An 18,162-nucleotide genomic window follows, 5' to 3' on the forward strand; every position below is an offset into this window, starting at 1 on the left:
CCAATGTTTGTTTAGACTGTAAAAAAGCTGTGTTCCTTGTGTCCAATGTTTGTTTTACCTTATGTTGTTTAGACTGTACAAAAAGCTGTGTTCCTTGTGTCCAATGTTTGTTTTACGTTATGTAAGAAACGAAGTAGAAGGAGGAGAGACAAAAAGAGAGAAATGAAGAAGTCATCGACGCCTCACCCCTGATGATCCCCAACGCCGCCTCACCCCTGCAGGCCTCACCCCCGCTGACCTCACTCGTCCCTGTCTAACGTAGATTCAAACGCAGCAAACAAAGGACAGCACTGTCCAAGGGCACAAAGGCAACGGCAGTTTCCGTCGACCTTGTTTTGGTCATTGCCGTAAAAGTCGAACCCCTTCGCGGTAAGAATAGATACCCATATCCGTCCTTAACCAAAGATGTATGGGGTAAAATCGTCATTTTAGGGAACGCGCGCATATACAACAAGTGCGAGAGAGCGTGTATCGTGTTGTAACGGGTTTGCGGTCATTTCGCGCTGCTTCTCTCCCTCTCCCCCACTCCCCTCCCGCTATTTATTCACCTCTCTGTCTCTCTGTTGCTGGTTGTTCGTCGGTGGAGATTGATAGGGCTTTCGGTAGGATCGCTTCTCTGGTTTCGAGCGAGCAGAAGGAAACGTCTTCTCGGCTCCTGCAGGTTCATAGATCCATTGACGATTTCTTCCTCTTCGTCGTCGTCGTCGTCGTCGTTGTCGTTGTCGTTGTCGTTGTCGTTGCTGTACGAGACTACGTCGATCTTGAGAACGTGTTTTCTGCACTGCGTTTTGATTTTGCATGCTTCTTCGGATGAGTTTTTGTGGATTTAAAAAAAAAAACTGGAGAAGCTCCTCCGGATGAGTTTTTCGTGACTTCTGGTGGATGTTTTCCATGAATTATGTGGTGAAGTTCTTCAGAGCAGCTCTTTCGCTCTCTCTCTCAAAAGAACGCTGTTCGAATAATTAAGGGTCTTCCCTTTCTTCCTTTTCAACGTGGAGTTCTCTTGATACGAAATTCTGTATAGTTCGTTTTTCTATCAGGAAATTGAAGAATGTAAGGTGCTTCGTGGTAATTCTTGTGGTCTGGACGTGGCTTTTGATATTTTTTTGGCAGCTTAGTTTAGAAAAGAAAACTTCAGGACTTCTTAATTGAGCTTTTAATGACTTTTAAATTCTCACTTGTAAAGGAAACTGCTGCAGAGAATTTAGATTAGATTTTATCGTAGTTACTGGCCTTTTAGTTTTTTTTTTCTTTTGATAATCTTTTAATGGATTTAAGCTCTTCAGTTAAAAGAAAAAAGAAAAAACAGAATCTAAATTCTATTAGTGACTTAGCATCGGTTTGACTCAGACTTTGTTGGCAAGGCTAGTTTTTTCTTGGTTTCTTTATCTCTGCGTAGTTTGGTGTAATTCCGCAGCATCCTAATGGTTTATGTGTGGTTTATTCAAAATTCCTGCGTTCTTTCTTTCTGAACGTTATGAAACTCAGGATCTTTGCTTTGGAACCACCTTGAACTTGTATTCAGATTTACATGCTTCAAAAGCTTTATTTTCCATTTCACTTAGAGATGTTTTAGATATTTGGGATTTCTTAGCTGCGAGAAAAAATTGTTACTAAGTCTGTAATATTGGGGAATTAGCAATTGGATCCTGAGGTTATCCGTGAAGTTCGAATGCTAACATATGTAATTTTCGGGAAAGTGTTGAGAATTTGATGTTGAAATCTGAGTATTTTGTTTGTTTATTTGCTTGCCATGTCTTTTTGGAATCCTCAATTTGAATAAGAGTGCGATGCCTCTGTTCCTTTTTCTTCTCACAGCATAATATATGTGAAACCGCTTAACCTTCGTCTTGTGTATTTCTTTTTGTTTGGCATTCTATGGATGTTTTGAGATACCGAGGATTTTGTGAAAAGAATTCTTATTTCATGATAACTATTAGTAACATTTGTGATGGAAGCTTTCAAGATATTTTGAAGTTTGAACACATGATATCTCTGGATTACATTTCTTTTCTTTTTTTTATGACATTGAAAACCTTACTGAGGACCGGGTCACTTAATTGGCCCGCCCCCTGCTCGGTAAGATCCCAGGTGGGGACACGACCACTGTGCATTACGCGCCCCAGCTGCAATAATGCTGGGGACACACCCATGCGTCAGCAGGGTTTGATCCAGCATCATCACCTTAATGCCTTCACATATACCCCACTGGCCACGCGGATGACTCCCATGGTGGTCTGAATTGCATTTCTTGGTCTTATTTTTGTTCATTTTTTAAATCATTACAAGCATCCTCATAATTATTTCTTTCCTTTTTTTTACTTCACAGGATGGTTAAATTTATGGTAGAATGTCGATTTGCTTATGTTAAAACTGATAATTGAAAACCTTTTTGCTCCTTTTTCTTCATTTTATATATACTTGCTCAAATCATTCATGCATGCATCAGTGCAGTTCCATGTGTTTTTGTATGTTCTTTATGACAAATTGGAACATCAATGAAGAGTGCTTCTAATCAAAACTATTTTTAGGATATTCAAAACTTAAGCTATGTTGCTCTTCATGGGTCTGTTATTTTTTTGTCAGGTTTACCTTTTCCTGAATTTATTAGAAACTTTTTTTTTCCTCTGTGTGTGTGTCCATGTGCACTATCCTAAACGGTTTCAAAATGCATAGTTGCAGATGTTTGCTTAATTTGAACTCGCAGATAATTTTTCTATAGCTTGGTGGAAACCATCCATTAGATGCACTTTTTTTCATGCTCGTGTTTTCAGAGTGATAAAAAATCAAAGGCTCATATATATATATATATATATTAACTGCATTCAACTGAATGAAATGACCAAATCACCCTTAAAAGTAATGACATTTTTTAAAGTACATGGATACTTTTGGGTAAAGTGGATATTTTGTTTTGAGGAAAAACAAAAAGTTGAACATAATTTTCAAAGTTGTACTTTAGAAATTTAAAATTGAAAAGTAAATGTGAATTTTTGGACCAAAAAGTAACCATGTACTTTCAGGAATGCCATTATTTTTAGGGGTGTTTTGATCATTTCCATGAGCTGCATTCAGCTAATGTCAAGTATAACTAGTTTATTAACATATGTTTGTGTGTGTGTGGATCAAAGCATGTTTTGAAGTAAATAAGTATAATGATAACATATATACGTGTTCAAATTAAGGAAAAAGCACTTGCAACTATGTTTCTTTGATACTGTCAGGATGGTTAGGAGATAACACTGGCTAGGACCTATTAATTATTCTTTGTGTGTGTGTGTACACTTGTGCACACACACAAAAGTTTTGTTTCTTCATTTGCATCTGATTTTTCTTTTTCTTTTGGTTGATTTGATCTTCCTTTGCAGGTTTCTGTCATCCCTAGTTTGCATTCTTTTGAGAGTTACTGCTTCTGCACACATATATTTCATTCCTTGCTCAAGTTCTTGGCAGTTGGCATTTTACAATGATTTGTGTGTGCTGGGATCATTTGGGGGAAATATTTAAATGCCATTGGGATACAAAGATGAAATATGAGCTATGACAATCCAATTTTTGGGTGCACCTTTTCTTTGGCATGTGTATACTTTGGAGTTGAGGTACCAAAACCATTTTGGTTGAAAGGAATCTGTGAGGTGTATGGTCTATATGTTCAGGATCTAGGTCTACTGACATGGAGAAGAAATGGTTGTTTCCTCTTGTCATGTGTTTTCTCATCCTATTTTTCCTTCTTATTGTTGTTTCAAACATGGGGCTTGTTTCCTCTTTAGAAACAGTCGATACAATCTTCTCAATTTTTCAAATAAAGTTTTCAAATCAGGCAACTCCTGTTTTTGTAGAATCAAAGGTCACATTCCCACCTCCACCTGTTGCTGCTCCAATTCCTAGACTAGCTTATTTAATATCTGGTTCCAAAGGTGATTTAGACAAACTTTGGAGAACTTTGTGTGCACTATACCATCCCTTAAATCAGTATGTTGTTCATTTGGACTTGGAGTCTCCAGCTGCTGAAAGGTTGGAACTTGCAACTCGTGTAGAGAAGGACCCAGTTTTTTCAGAAGTAGGTAATGTCCACATGATTACCAAGGCTAATATGGTCACGTACAGAGGTCCTACAATGATTTCTAATACTCTTCACGCCTGTGCCATTCTTCTGAAGAAAAGCAAAGAATGGGACTGGTTCATAAATCTAAGTGCATCAGATTATCCACTTGTCACACAAGATGGTAAGTTCTTCTATTTTGGTCTTGTTCTCTTCTCGATAAAGTGTTCTGATTTTTCTTGACTTCCTAAGGAATGCTCAGTTAAAAGTGTTTGCCTCATAAAAGTTCCTTTGTTTTTTTAATTTTCCTTTCAAGTTATGCATGTTATATGGTTATTTTACTTTATCATGCAGATCTTCTATATACATTCTCATCTTTACCAAGAAATTTGAATTTCATAGATCACACTAGCCAGCTAGAATGGAAGCAGTGAGTTTGCTTCTTCCCATTCAAAGAGATTTATATTCTTAATCCTTTATAGTTTTGGTGTTTCATCTATCAATCTGAGAGGATCCACATTCTTCCTGCAGGAACCAAAGGGCCAAGCCACTAATCATAGATCCTGGGCTATACATGTCAAAAAAATCTGATGTTTTCTTCATGACACAGAGGAGAGAACTGCCCACAGCGTTTAGGTTATTTACAGGTAGGCAAGTAAACCACCGGTATTTTAAAATGAGAATGTTCACCACATCTGTTAACTTGTGTTCATTTATTAAGGTGAAGGTGAGCTTTATGATACATTTTTAAGCATTCGGTGTTTGTTTTAATTAAGTGGGAAGTTCTTTTTCCCCTCTGGAATGAAGAATGGCTTAGTTTGTATATATTGTAAATTTCATGCTTTTATAGAATTTGACACATTGTAGGTAAAATATAAGAATAAAAAGTTTGAGCTTGTCCCAGAGGAAATTATTGAAAGTTGGGACTAATGGGTTGGGCAATTCTGACTTCAAATATAATTTCAGCTGTGACTTTATTCTCTCTTATGATGCAAGGCGGATGCCTATTTTAGCTATAATAAAGTTATGGAGACTCCAAGAGAAGTTACTACACCTCAAGTGCCCTGAGAGTGAAAAGGGAACATTCACCTGTAGTTTTTTATTTTGAAGAGAGAGAAGTATTGAGGAAGGAGAATAAGAGTCATTTTGGCTCAGAACTGCTTGATTCCCAATGTGGGAGACGTGTTTCACAAGTCACGATTCTCAGTGTGGGAGATGTGCTGTATACTTTACTTTTATTTTAAACAGTGCACTAATACCTGTTGGATTTATAGAATATAAAAATGTTACCGAAAAAGAGAAGGGCAAGGCGCTTATAAGTGCAGTATTTGCAAGTGCAGCTTCTAATATCTAGTTGCTGCTAATGATTGATCATTCATGATTACTAGTTGGTAGATATATTGTTTCTGAGTTCTGTACTTTTTTGTGGATTAACCCTTCTTAATTCTAAGCGCCTTACTGCTGTGTCACTTAGATGCTATAGGTGTCAATGTTGGACACTGCCAGTCCAATTTTTAAATCGATATATGTTGACAGCCTTTCTGGTTTTTACCATGGTCTACATGACATGCAACAACAATTCATCACATTCATTTGTGCATATAATGAGAAAGTCAACAGATAGACACTAACACTCAGAGCTTACTATGTATAGCATCCTATTAGCAGTTGAATTTTGTCACTAAAAAATCTTTCCTTGGTTGTTATTTACATTGCTTGAAATTGAGACAAGTGTGTGCAAAATTCTTGCTAACATTGGCCAATGCATGTAAAAGAAATTCTGATTTTACAAATGAATGTGATGAACTGTTGCCTTGTGTCTTGTAGATCATGGTAAAAATGTTTGAAGGCATGGAACATCAGATCTAAGGTTATTCGTAAGGTTTTGGGTCCTTTCTAACAATGTGCCATGAGAAAGACACTGCACCATGGTGAGGTGTGTGCTGATATTTTATTGTTTTGAAGAAAAGGGGTGTGCTGCTTCAAAGTCATGTATTCACCTTTGAGCTTCATAGAAAATCCTGTAGTTGGTTTTATGTGTTAACTTCTGTTTGTGTTATTCTCTGGCATGGTATAGACTACTATGATTTTCGCCACTTGCTATCAAATTCACCAAACTCCATTTTAGAGTGGGCTGGCTCTTTCTTCCTTGATGTTTTGAAATTAGTTTAGTTGGACTGGGCCAGCATTTGGAGCATGCAAAAATCTGGTTTTGTTTCCTATTATATACTACTAAGCTTTTGTCTGAAGGCATCAGAGTTTGAGCCTTCAAGAAACATGGCTTCAGCTTTCTCACTGTTGTGAAGCATACCCCACTGTATAGTAAATGTTGGGTAACCTGTTCCTCCACAATGAATACACTGTGAGTTGAAGGCTTTTGGTGAGTGCATCATGTTTGGATCCTAAAGAGAGGTTTTCATTTTCCATTTTTTTTCCAGGTGCAAAGTAAAGCATGAAACTTTTTGCTCAGTCATACTTGTTCTAGATGAACAACTAAGTTCTAAGTTGATTTTGCTGCGGTCTGGATGAATGAGTGTTGGACATCTAAGAGTGATGTGTGTAAGTTGTTGGTCTGACCTGTGTGGATGCTATGAATTAGACGCTAGTGGTTTATGGAGGATTGGATGTTTACAAGGTTCTAAGGATGACTTGCCTTTCTCCAACAATGCTTTGGCTGTTTTAAGATGGCTTTATCCAAGGACTGATTCACTAGAACAAACTCACAGTGAATGATTCAAGTTGCAGGTGGTGGATTTTGATGTTGTCTTTTAATATCTTTCTAGGTCTATGTTTTCTCCTGTTCCTGGAAAATATTCATCTCAAATTATCAAGGAAAGGTTGTGTTGGTGCTTCTTGGCTCTAGAATCAAGAAGCACACACCCCACCTCTTTCCCCCCTCTATTTCACCCTTTTTGGACACAGATGTATAGGGAGATACTTGTTTTGTATGTGAGGCTTTGAGCCTTTGGTGCCAATCCTTGGCAGTCCAAACTCTTATTGAAATCTAGTATGTTTTATTGTTGCATGGTGTTTATTATATAGGGGCGTTTAACTTTTAGTGCCAATCCTTGGCTGTCCAAACTTTTATCGAAATCTAGTATGTTTTATTGTTGCATGATGTTTACTATATCAGGTGCTTTTCTAATGTTTACATCATGGTTGTCAGACTAGGAAGCAGAAGCGGGAAACGATACCGGAAGCACAAGCAAGAAGCGATGCATTTTAAAATGTATAGGAAGCAGGAAGTGAGGAATAAAGAAAAAATAATATAAGAATTTAATGGAAATAGAAATGGAATGCAAATAAAAACTAAAATAAAAGTGACTATTTTTAAATTTCATGATTTTTAGTGTAAGAATTAAATTTTTAACAAAATCTAAAGATGATAACTGCCAATTTAGAGAAAGCACATGGAAGTGAGTGAGAAGCATGAGAGGAAAGACATAAAAAACATGAAAAGTAGAGTGAGAAAACATATAAAAAGAATAGATGAAGCATGTGGTAAGCATAAGAGAAGCATGGGAGAATTGAGATTCCTATCAAGTTTCGGAAGCGAGGAGTATCACGCTTCCGAAGCAAGTTTCCAGGAAGCAAGCTTTCCACCTATCTAAGAAGCTTACGGTAACTCATCCAGTTTGTCTTAGATCATATGGCTAATGTTGGAGTTCTGTACCTGGGATGCTGTTTTACTTTGATCGGTGGTTTATGTTTTCATATAATTAAAAATAATAGAAATATTTTTTGGGAGGATGTTGATTCATTTTTTTTTCTACTTTTATGTGTGTGTATGTGTGGCTGATACTTGTCATATTTGCCCATAACACTCTAGCAAGGAACCAGATTTTCAGATTTTGAACTAGAATTTGGCATAGAACAGATTTTTGGATCATTAGGTGCTTTTGAAGGGGTTGATAGTAATGTGTGGTTCCCTATCCCTGTATGAGGTTCTTTCTTTTTCTACTGATATCAAGGACAATCAGAAAATGTGTACAGTACTTGATCCTTAAGGATATGTTGCCTACTGACTGGTGGCTCTGCCCCTGAAAAATTTGGGTGGCCTATTAATTTATGACTGCATGTAAGGTTGATTGATGATAAAAGGGTTCATTCCTCATGTGTGTAATTCCATGATTCCTTTCCATCATCCATGGTTCTAAGCGGTTGGCTTTATTGATTTCTTTGTCCATTGTGTGAATGGTACTGGTAACTAACCCTGGTGTGCTTTTTGGTAGTTAGTATGGAAGTAGTGCAAAGCATAATGGGCGAAAAAATGGTCATATCTATATAGTCACCAGGAGCGTTAGCAAGATTGCTGGAGCATGAATTCTGTGTTTATATTAGAAAACATGATACTTGTAAGCATTCTTTAAAGGGGATATTTCAAATAGAAAGATTATCAAGGGTTGTCTCTCAAGGAATGTTAAATGATTGTGGATTTGTTTAAGGATGATATTAGTCATAATAGACTGCCAATGTTGAGAGAGACATTCAGAAAGTTCTGGAAGAATATCTCATGCTGAGGTTCTTTGCCAACTGTAGACAAATCAGTCAACTGCAGTATCTGAAATTGTTATGAATGGATTAATATGAGTGGCATGGCAGTCTTCTTGCATAATGCTACCAAGACATGGGAAATAGCAATTTCGTGCTTTTCAGAAAGTTTTCCAAATTTCTGATTGGCACATTTACTATGTTTTTATCATGGAAAAAGTTCTTATTTCACATCATTCTATAGGCAAGCACAAATTTGCCTGAGGTTTTATATTTGTGAAGATTTCTTAGACTTATGAATCAAATTAACATTTGTAATCACATAAAATGATCACAGGGTTATAGAACAATAACGGAGTTTGTTGGTGAGAGTACTTTGCAATTGCTTGTTTAGGAGGGTGTGTCATTGATTGATATAAAGAAAACAAATGGCAGTTAGTAATGTCCAAACGAGAGAGAGAGAGAGAGAGAGCAAAACTGTACCTTTTTCCTTTTCTTCCTTTTTTGGTTTCAGGGAATGTTTATGAGAACAGGGTGCAGTGTGGGGTTGTACCATGAGGCTGGCCAAGGCCAGGCAGTGCTTGTTTTGGACACAAAATGAACCTGTCATTGCCTAGGAGTCAAGCTTGAGCCCATCCTATTAATCATCCTACCTGTTTGTCTATCAGTTCATGTCTAGCCCCTGGTGAACTGGGATAGTACCAAAAGGTCAAGCCTAAGCTGATTATTAAATCGAGCTGAGCCTAGAACTGGGTGGTGCTCAGGCGGCCCTGCATTGGTTACTCAAAATGCATCAGGCTACTCAATCCAATGTCCATCCCCACCCTATTGCAATGTGAGGGCAAACGGATGTTACTGATGATGCTTTATGGCCTTTACCTAGTGCTTCCTGAAAGGTTCTTGCATGGACAAGTACATGCTAGTGGTGAATGAGATAAAAGTTATGGTTACCAGAGTTCTGATTCCAATTTTCCATGTCTCGGTAATAGCTACTGGGTTCATCTTGCCATTCACCATATGCACACACACTTACAGACATAGAGGGAAGGGAAGGAGGAGAGGTTGGGGGATGTGGGGTGGGGGTGGGGGTCGTGGATAAATTTGGTTTGTTTCTTCTTTCATTTTACAAGAGTTGGCTTTCAGACCAATAGGTGTTCAATGTGATGCTTTGTGATCATTTGTGTTTCTCTAGAATGTCTTCCATTGATTAAGTAATCTTTTACTGTATAGATTGATCTGATATTTATTTTCACTGGTATCATGATACCCACTGATATTCAAGTGGTTATGGAAATTGCTTTAGAGCCTTTCTAAAATCTATTTCATGGTCTATTCTATTTTTAGTTCTAAGTGGCAGTCAATTAAGAAAAACTGAACAGTATTTTGTGAAATTATTTGATCTTTTTTCTCAACAATTTGCAGCTATTAACGGTTCAGTGTTGGTTTTAATTTCCTCCAACATTCTCCTGACCAAAACCTAGTAAAACATTATTGACCTCTCCCATGTTGATGTGCTGGTTTCATTTTCACATAGAAGTCGACAGCTATGGCATGGAAGAGTGTAATACATGCCAGTGGTTATTCCTTCCCTAACACTATGAAATGCTCTTCTTGTATCTGTCTGTTTTCTTGCCATAAAAAGGGGGGAAACTATTAGATGGATTTTGTTTTGTGTATTCATATTTTCGAAAATTAGGGCCAAAATCTCTTGTAAAGGTCACAGTTTCATTTGCTGAATTTCCTTGTTTATGATTTTTGCAGGATCTGCATGGATGGCTCTATCGCGTGCTTTTGTTGAGTTCTGTATATGGGGATGGGACAACCTCCCTAGAATCCTCCTCATGTACTATACCAACTTCATTTCTTCTCCAGAAGGCTACTTTCACACCGTGATCTGCAACTTGCCAGCGTTCCAGACTACGGTTGTTAACCATGATCTTCACTATATCTCTTGGGACGTTCCTCCCAAGCAACACCCACATATACTCGCCCTGAATGATACTGGAACAATGATTGACAGCAATGCTCCTTTTGCTAGAAAATTTAGTCAAGATGATCCTGTTTTGGACAAGATCGACACAGAATTTCTGAACAGAAGAAATGGTAGTTTCACACCAGGTGGTTGGTGTTCTGGTAACCCCCCTTGCAGTAGAGTGGGGGATAAAACTAAGCTGAAGCCTGGACCTGGTGCTCGCCGACTTGCTAGATTAATGGATAAAATAGTTAGTTCCAGTAGCTTTGCTAAAAATCAATGTAGATGATACTTTTTAGTAAATTTACAAAATATATTTTTCCATTCCCCAGTTGCGGATGAGAGATTTTGATGTTAATAATGGTAATCCATGCCTTCCGATCTTAACCTGTCCCTCAATCCAATTTTTGAGCTGGTTTTGGTTGATGCATATTTCTGAATTGATGTAATTCTGATGCCTGCATTTATTTGAAACCAATTTAGGTGATTCTTGGAAAGAAGTGTATGGATTACTTTAACCACTTTTTTTTAGCGGGAAGTTTTGGGACTAATGGATGGTGACTTACTAGGTAATGCAGGACACCTGCCTCATGTAGTCATGTGAACTTTCCTCCCTTTATGTTGAGGGCAATGCCTGCTGAATGATATAACTTGTGTCAATGACGTTTAGGGTCTGTTTGAGAGACTTGCATTGAGATGGAAATACCATTTCCATGCGTTGCCAATATATGATTTTATTATCAAAATGTGGTGCTGGTGATGGAGTTTCCAAAAACATCCTTTTGTTAAATAGGATGGTGTTGAGGCTGCCAATTTCATCTCCAATTTAGTATTTCGGCAAACACTATTGTTCCCAAACAGCACAGGGATGGTACTGGTTTCGTAGTAGTCCTTGTTACAACCGAACATAATAATGCAGGTTTGGTTCAACAGTGCTGATCTCCTGGTTTCTGTCACAAGGACGCACCATTTTGGCCACTCTGTGACATGACTGGACACATTATGACACATTGACATGGGCATCAAGTTGTCTGGATGTTATTTTAATATTTTAACAAATTTTGGTAATTTTTGTCTCTGATCTTTCAGATGCTGTCATTCAATTATGATGGGATTATTTGGAGCATCCAGCGATCATATCCGTATCAATGGTGTTTTGCTTGTCGATAGTTAGCAAAACAGGAGAAAATAAGAAGAGAACATTTACTCGTGTAGTTACAATTATTATCTGAATGCCTTTATCTTTTGTTTGTGGATATAGAACCTAGGGCCGTCAATGGGTCGGGTTTGTACCAGATACTCTACCCGAACCCAAATTTTTGGGTATGGGCATGAAAAGTGCTAAACCCAATAATATTCGGGTTGACCCTAACCTGACCTGAGCAATATGCAGGCCGGGTTTGGATTATGATTTTTGTTGGGTACCCGACCTGAACAGAGTATTTTATATGCATTTTCAGTAAAAATAAATTTCTCACATTATGCGGGTCCATGTTTGGGATTTCATTTTTTTTGACCCGATAGAACCTGAACCCGGTCATTAATTATATGGGCAGGTCTGGGTCGACCCTGACTCGACCTGTTGACAACTCTGATAGAACCTGCCTAAAGGTTGCCTTCCAGCCAATTAAATATGCAGTATCGTTTTTTCATCTTTTTGAGTGTAAATTGAAGAAAATTAAGAAATTTCTTTTTCTGACAAAAGTATAATTCATTGTTATATTTGAAGAAGATTGTAGTATCATGGTGAAGATGTATGGACGATCCTGATGTCATGTTGAAAAACCAAGACTGTTTGATATATATATATATTTTTGGTTCTGTACCATGATAGCATATGGTGATACACTCTTGTTTGTACATGGTAGATCTAATCATACATTTGTGTTTTGCATAGTTTACTTATACACTACAAGGTTCCAATCTTTAAGACAGTGAAAAATCACAAAGCTCACAATTCATGAAAATAAGGGTGGTCAAGAAATGGTATAAAAGCATACCACCATAGAAGCGCGCGCACACACACACACACACACACACACACACATATATATATATATATATATATATATATATATGGTAATACATCGCTGCTGAATGAAACATTCCAAACGGGTTTTTAGGATTACTTTTGTTTTATTTTTAATTTCATACATATGTGATTTATGTACTTGATTTTATAGGGATCAGCTCTTGGAGCGTTCAATTCCGACACAACAATAATCTTTCAATTTTGCTAACAAAACTATTTCCTTATATTATGTACATTTTATCAAACTCAAGATGCTTGTTTAAGATCTACATAACGTCAGTTTACAGAACTTCTACAAGAGCAAAATTCCATGGAATCAACATATGTATCCACCAAAGCCCACTGATTTGGACTTAGCACTGGTTTGGAGGCTGGTCAAAATCAAAATAATTAATAAGTGGGGCTCCTAAACATGCCCCACCTGTCATGAAAAAAAAAGAGGCTTGGTACAATCATGCATTATTTTCAACAACTGGCTGTCGGTGCATGTGGTTTAAATGTCATCAGATGACCAGAAAGAGGCAAAGGAGTAAACGAAGTCACCTTGACAAATTTTTAACAGAAAATCATGATAATGGTGATCATGATGATTCCAAATTTGATCCATCCTCATCAATGGGATTTCATATTTTTACCCTTTGCCTAATCCCAACCTCTGGATACGAAGAACAGAATTCTAGGCTCTTTTGGGGAGCCTGAGTTGGGAGGGGATATGAGGATTTCCAGGATCCCCTCTGGTTGCTGGCGTTTGGTGCCTTCGATTTAGAATGAAAGGAGGGATGAGAAGGGATCAAATCCCTTTTCATCTCAAGACTTCGACAATATCCTTGCAAGGATGTTGTTGTGAAATCCACTCCTATGTCTAATAAAAAACACACACTCCTATAGGCCCTTACCATCACCCTTCCCGTCTGACCTCTCTCAATACCAGCTCCCAAACAGAGCCTTAGAGGATCACTGATTCACCATCTGCCCTGCTCAACAAGAAGGCAAAAACTGGCTTTTCTCCCAATTTAAAAAACAGAGAATGTGTCCCTTGTCATGCCTATTTAGAGTTTTTGAGAAGGGAAAATACTGGCTACACTCATGGGATCCAACCCGCGAGTGAAAACTCCACTTTTTTTTTTTTACTTTTAAGTTTTATATTTACACATTTGACCCTCTAAATGTGATCTACATGTTTGGTTTAGTAGAAACTGACCCTTGAATCACCTTTTCCCAGCGTGTAGATCGGATTTTCTGGGGATTGAAAAATCAATAACCTACAATCTGCTGCTTTTTCACTCTTCAAAAAAATCATATTTTCATGTTAAGAAAATATGATTAAATGGTCAATTCCTACTATTTTGATCATGTTGAACATATTCATAAGCTCAAATTTGATCAACACAACCTGCCCCTACGAGTTTCAACTAGGGAGGGGGTTCGGAATTCACGAGTATAGCCAATAGTTTCTCTTTTAATGAAAAGCATGCTTCTGCTCCCAGTTGTTGGCTACGCGTATCATATACCATTTGTATTGCACAAGGAGAAACATAATAAAAACTCAAAGCGCAGAAACACCTCAATTGAACCCATATTACAATTCTATTACTCACATCCACTAACTTATCATTCTTAATATACGTTATAATACATACTATATACATTTTCACTACACCTTTGCTTGGTGATCAACATCTTAGACATCAAAACAACTCCAAATGGCTCTCTAAATACACTAGATTCCGGCCACCAAAACTTCCTCAGGTGTGGTCGAATACCGGCAGCTGCTCTCTCTCTCTCTCTCTGATAAACACTCATGTTTACTGGCAACTGCCAAATCAATGGAATCACCAGAAAATACATCTTCCCTGATGAAGAGATCAGTGTACAAGTAGCACTGGCTCAACACATGAACCTGCAAAGAATCAAACCATCTCAAGAATTTTTATGTTGCCCGCTGAATTTGCAGCTACTAACATAGAAGACTGCCCTCCCCAACATACGCACGATACAAACTGAGATGTGTCATCAACTTCCTGACCCGTTAGGTCACTGGTGCTAAATTTGTATGACAACACTGGCATTGGAAAGGCCTTGTAGTAGACAAAAACCTGCACAAGTGAGACATTGGATAATTGATCTAAAACAAATAAAAAGAAAGATGACTTTACACTGTACAGCCAATCGGAAACTGGAGGAATGTGCAATGACCAGACATGCATGCACACCCATAAACACTCCCCCACTCCCAACCACCAGAGAGAGAGAGAGAGCTGTTTTTTTGTCTCTTTTAAACTTTGATCTGATTAATGTAAAATGAATACATAGATCAACTATTTTCTGTTCCGACACAACCTTCTTAAATTGAATATTTTATTTTCACCATGAAAAAACTGAGATTAGAAAAGACAAGGAAAATGGAAAAGAATAAAAATGTATTTGGAAAGCGGGAGAAACTGGAAACTGAAATGGAAAGCACTGTTCCCGTTCCATAGACAAAAAAGAACGAAAAGCACCAGACAAAGCCTCCCCAACTACATGTGTGCATGCATGCACACAAGTAACAATATTTTACAGTTTTGAACATTATATTAGTCACGTTGCCATAAAAGATGTTTCTTTTAATTTTCTTCATTCATTGTCGGGGTGGGGGAAGCTTCCTGGTGATATGAGACTTGGAACCATAGTCACAAATATCCAGGGGCGTAGCTAGGATTCATGTGAGGCGGGGGGGGGGGGGGGGGGGGGGGGGGGGGCAAACAGGGGTGTAGCAAAAAAAAATTTATTTGTGTGATAGTCGGGGGTTCGGGGGCAGCACCCCCGTTTTTTTTTTTTTGAGATAAAATAAAAAATGGCTACAATTATTAATAAAAAAATCTATTTCATATGGACAAATCAAACTATTTGCTGCAGTCAGGGCTGGGCTAGGACTGGACTGGGCTACAAAAATGGATAAAAATCTATTTCATATGGAATCAGGGCTGGGCTAGGACTGGGCTTTTAAAAAAAAAATTAACTGTTTCGGGAGGCAGGACTGGGCTACAGCCCAGTCCTGCCCCCCCTAGCTACGCCCTTGCAAATATTTGTATGGGCTATATCTCGAAGATGCAATTTCTTGCTATATTATAGGTTTGGTGATAAATCTCGGGAAAATCTTGGGGCTTAAATTTTTTTGAAAAAATATAAAAAATAACAAAAATAAGTAGGAAAATGTCATGTTTAGACAATAAAATACACATAATAAAAAAATAAAAAAGAAGAAAAACATATTTTAGATGTAGAAAATAAATAAAAACACTAAAAACAATTGATAATATCACAGGAATATCGTGATATTTTTGTGATAATATCACGATATTATCAAGTTGGTGATATTTTCAAAATATTGCAATATTTTACCTATAATATCATTCATTGAAAACACAGCACCCTGAAGGGGTTTGGCACAGTGGGATGGAGCCTAGGCCGCTAGGCAGGCAGTCTAGATCCAAATCTCATGGGTGTCACCCCTTGCACAAGCCAAAGCAAGGTGACTCCCTGGGGGCAAGGGCTAAACCCACAGATTTTTACGCTGCCAGAACGATGACCATAAGTATGGCAGGCAGAACCAGCATGGCTAGGTCTCTATTCCTGAGGGTGGTTTCTCCGTGTAAATATAAAAAAAAAATCACTGAAAACACAGCGATAATATTGCGGTATTTTGAAAATATCTCTGATATCAGTGACTATGATTGGAACCCCAGGCCAAGAAACCACAACTTCACCATTCAATCTGATTTATATAAAGTTAACATAAACCTAAAAGAAGAAAAAGAAAATTATTGCTTTCATCACTGAACATACATGATAATCATAAAATATTGAACACACTTTATCAGAAATACTCATCAGGTAATCGGAACAGCCCTGTACCTCATTTGTCTCTGATCCGGTGGCGATGTAACCCTCAGAAACAGATAACCCAACAAAATTCTGGAGAAAAGACTCAAATTAGTATGGCTAAAAGGAAAATGAAAAATAAAAATATACAGACAACAATGAGAAAATGACATAGTACTTACAAAGAATTATCAATACAGTAAATACATCACTAGTTGATATATCCAAGCAAAATTATTCTGCCATCTCATTAATCCGTTTGAAAACCTTGAAACTAAACCAAACAATCTCCATCATACCCTACTTTTTGAAATGTAAATGTAACCCTATGTCACATGGGTTTGGGTGCGGGTGCGGGTGCGGGGATGCGGCACTTTAAAAAAACATGGGTGCGGCAAAAAAAAAACAGACCCGGGTCGGATTCGGATCCGACCCAGATTCAAACCCGATAAAACATACCCTGCGTGCTTATTTAAAGCACGCAGGGTAGGGTTTCTCATTCGAGAAACCTTCCCCACGCTTCTCACTCTCTCTCCTCGCTCGCCTTCTCCCTGAAAGAAGGAAACCCTAATCGACAGTGAGAGAAGAGAAGAGAGGGAGAGAGAGATTCCAGATGAAGGAGGGAGCAATCGATCATGACTGCCCTCCCATTCTATTTAAAATAAAGTGTAAAACATTAGGGTACGAAAATACCCTTTTACAAAATGTTAATTTACAATACATGAACTGGATCTGGACCCGATCCATTACATAAATGGATCGGGTCAGACATACACAATGAAGTTAATAATGCCTTCTTTTCAGCCTCCCTCAAGTTGTGCATGGTGTTGGACCATGAACAACTTGTTCTTCAAAAACCAAAATCTATCCTTTGTTAACCCTTTAGTGAGGATATCAGCAACTTGTTCTTTAGTTGACACATACATGGGCTCAATCTATTTGTCTTCAACCTTTTTCCTAATAAAATGTTGATCTATTTCAATGTGCTTTGCTCGACTATGGTGAATGGGATTGAATGACATGTTGATGGCACTTTGATTGTCACACAGCAACAGTGACCGAGCAATCGGCTCTCCCATTTCAGTCAGAAGATGTCTTATCCATGTACCCTCGGCCGTGGCAGTGGCCATCGATCTGTATTCAGCCTCAGTGCTTGATCTAGCAACCGCCTTTTGTTTTCTACTGCTCCAGGATACCAAGTTTGGCCCAATGAAGCTGCAGTAACCGGATACTGATCGTCGTTCGTCTGGATCCCCCGCCCAATCAGCATCACCATAAGTAACAATCTCATGGCCCCCGCCTGGATCTAATTCTTCCTTGCCTTTGTATACCAGCCCATCACCCACTGTACCCTTTAGGTAGCGAAGTATACGTTTGACTGCCTCCATATGTGACACACGAGGTTCATGCATAAACTGGGATACCTGATTAACCGAATATACTATGTCAGGTCTAGTAAAAGTCAGGTATTGCAACATGCCAACTAAACTGCGATACTTAGTGGGATCTCCATATATATCCCCTTCTTGCGAACTCAATTTCTGATGAATGACACTTGGAGTTGTTAACGGCTTACAATCTGTCATGCCTGCTCTGCCGAGAATGTCCAGCGTATATTTGTGTTGAGTAAGGGTAAGTGTATCATTCTTGTTATCAACTTCTACCCCAAGAAAATATCGCAGCTCTCCCAAATCTTTCATTTTAAATCTCTGATTTAATAACTTCTTCACCTGCTCAATATGACTTTTACAATTCCCTGTG

General features: G+C 38.1%; 2 protein-coding genes across 8 annotated transcripts in view; one reads left to right on the forward strand and one right to left on the reverse strand.

The window, feature by feature from the left end:
- The first annotated feature begins 3,311 nt into the window (after positions 1–3,311).
- On the forward strand, positions 3,312–10,960 carry LOC149843479 (beta-glucuronosyltransferase GlcAT14A-like). 2 transcript variants are annotated; one of them, XM_090001846.1, is made up of 4 exons: positions 3,312–4,226; positions 4,397–4,472; positions 4,574–4,689; positions 10,295–10,960. In XM_090001846.1, the coding sequence occupies exons 1-4, from the start codon at positions 3,674–3,676 to the stop codon at positions 10,792–10,794; spliced, it is 1,245 nt and encodes a 414-aa protein (XP_089857972.1). In that variant the 5' UTR covers positions 3,312–3,673; the 3' UTR covers positions 10,795–10,960. The 2 variants fall into 2 exon arrangements, with proteins under 2 accessions (XP_089857972.1, XP_089857973.1); XM_090001847.1 differs by lacking the exons at positions 4,397–4,472; positions 4,574–4,689 and having other exon boundaries at positions 10,295–10,957.
- Positions 10,961–14,076: 3,116 nt separating this feature from the next.
- Positions 14,077–18,162, reverse strand: part of LOC149843480 (protein SPA1-RELATED 4-like) — a 53,408-nt gene continuing 49,322 nt past the window's right edge. For 5 of the 6 annotated variants that reach the window (XR_016430877.1, XM_089999839.1, XM_089999840.1 and 2 more), the window contains 2 exons: positions 16,435–16,494; positions 14,077–14,633 (listed from right to left, as the gene is read on the reverse strand). Coding sequence is in view for 4 of the 6 variants with exons in the window: in XM_089999839.1 (XP_089855965.1) it covers positions 14,448–14,633; positions 16,435–16,494 (246 nt within the window). In the remaining 2 variants the exon portion in view is untranslated. The remainder of the gene's footprint in view (positions 14,634–16,434; positions 16,495–18,162) is intronic. The other variant, XR_016430878.1, reaches the window with a different exon arrangement.

The sequence above is a fragment of the Nuphar pumila genome, chromosome 3, assembly GCF_984573655.1.
Source record: "Nuphar pumila chromosome 3, dmNupPumi1.hap1.1, whole genome shotgun sequence".
NCBI classification, from domain to species: Eukaryota; Viridiplantae; Streptophyta; class Magnoliopsida; order Nymphaeales; family Nymphaeaceae; genus Nuphar; species Nuphar pumila.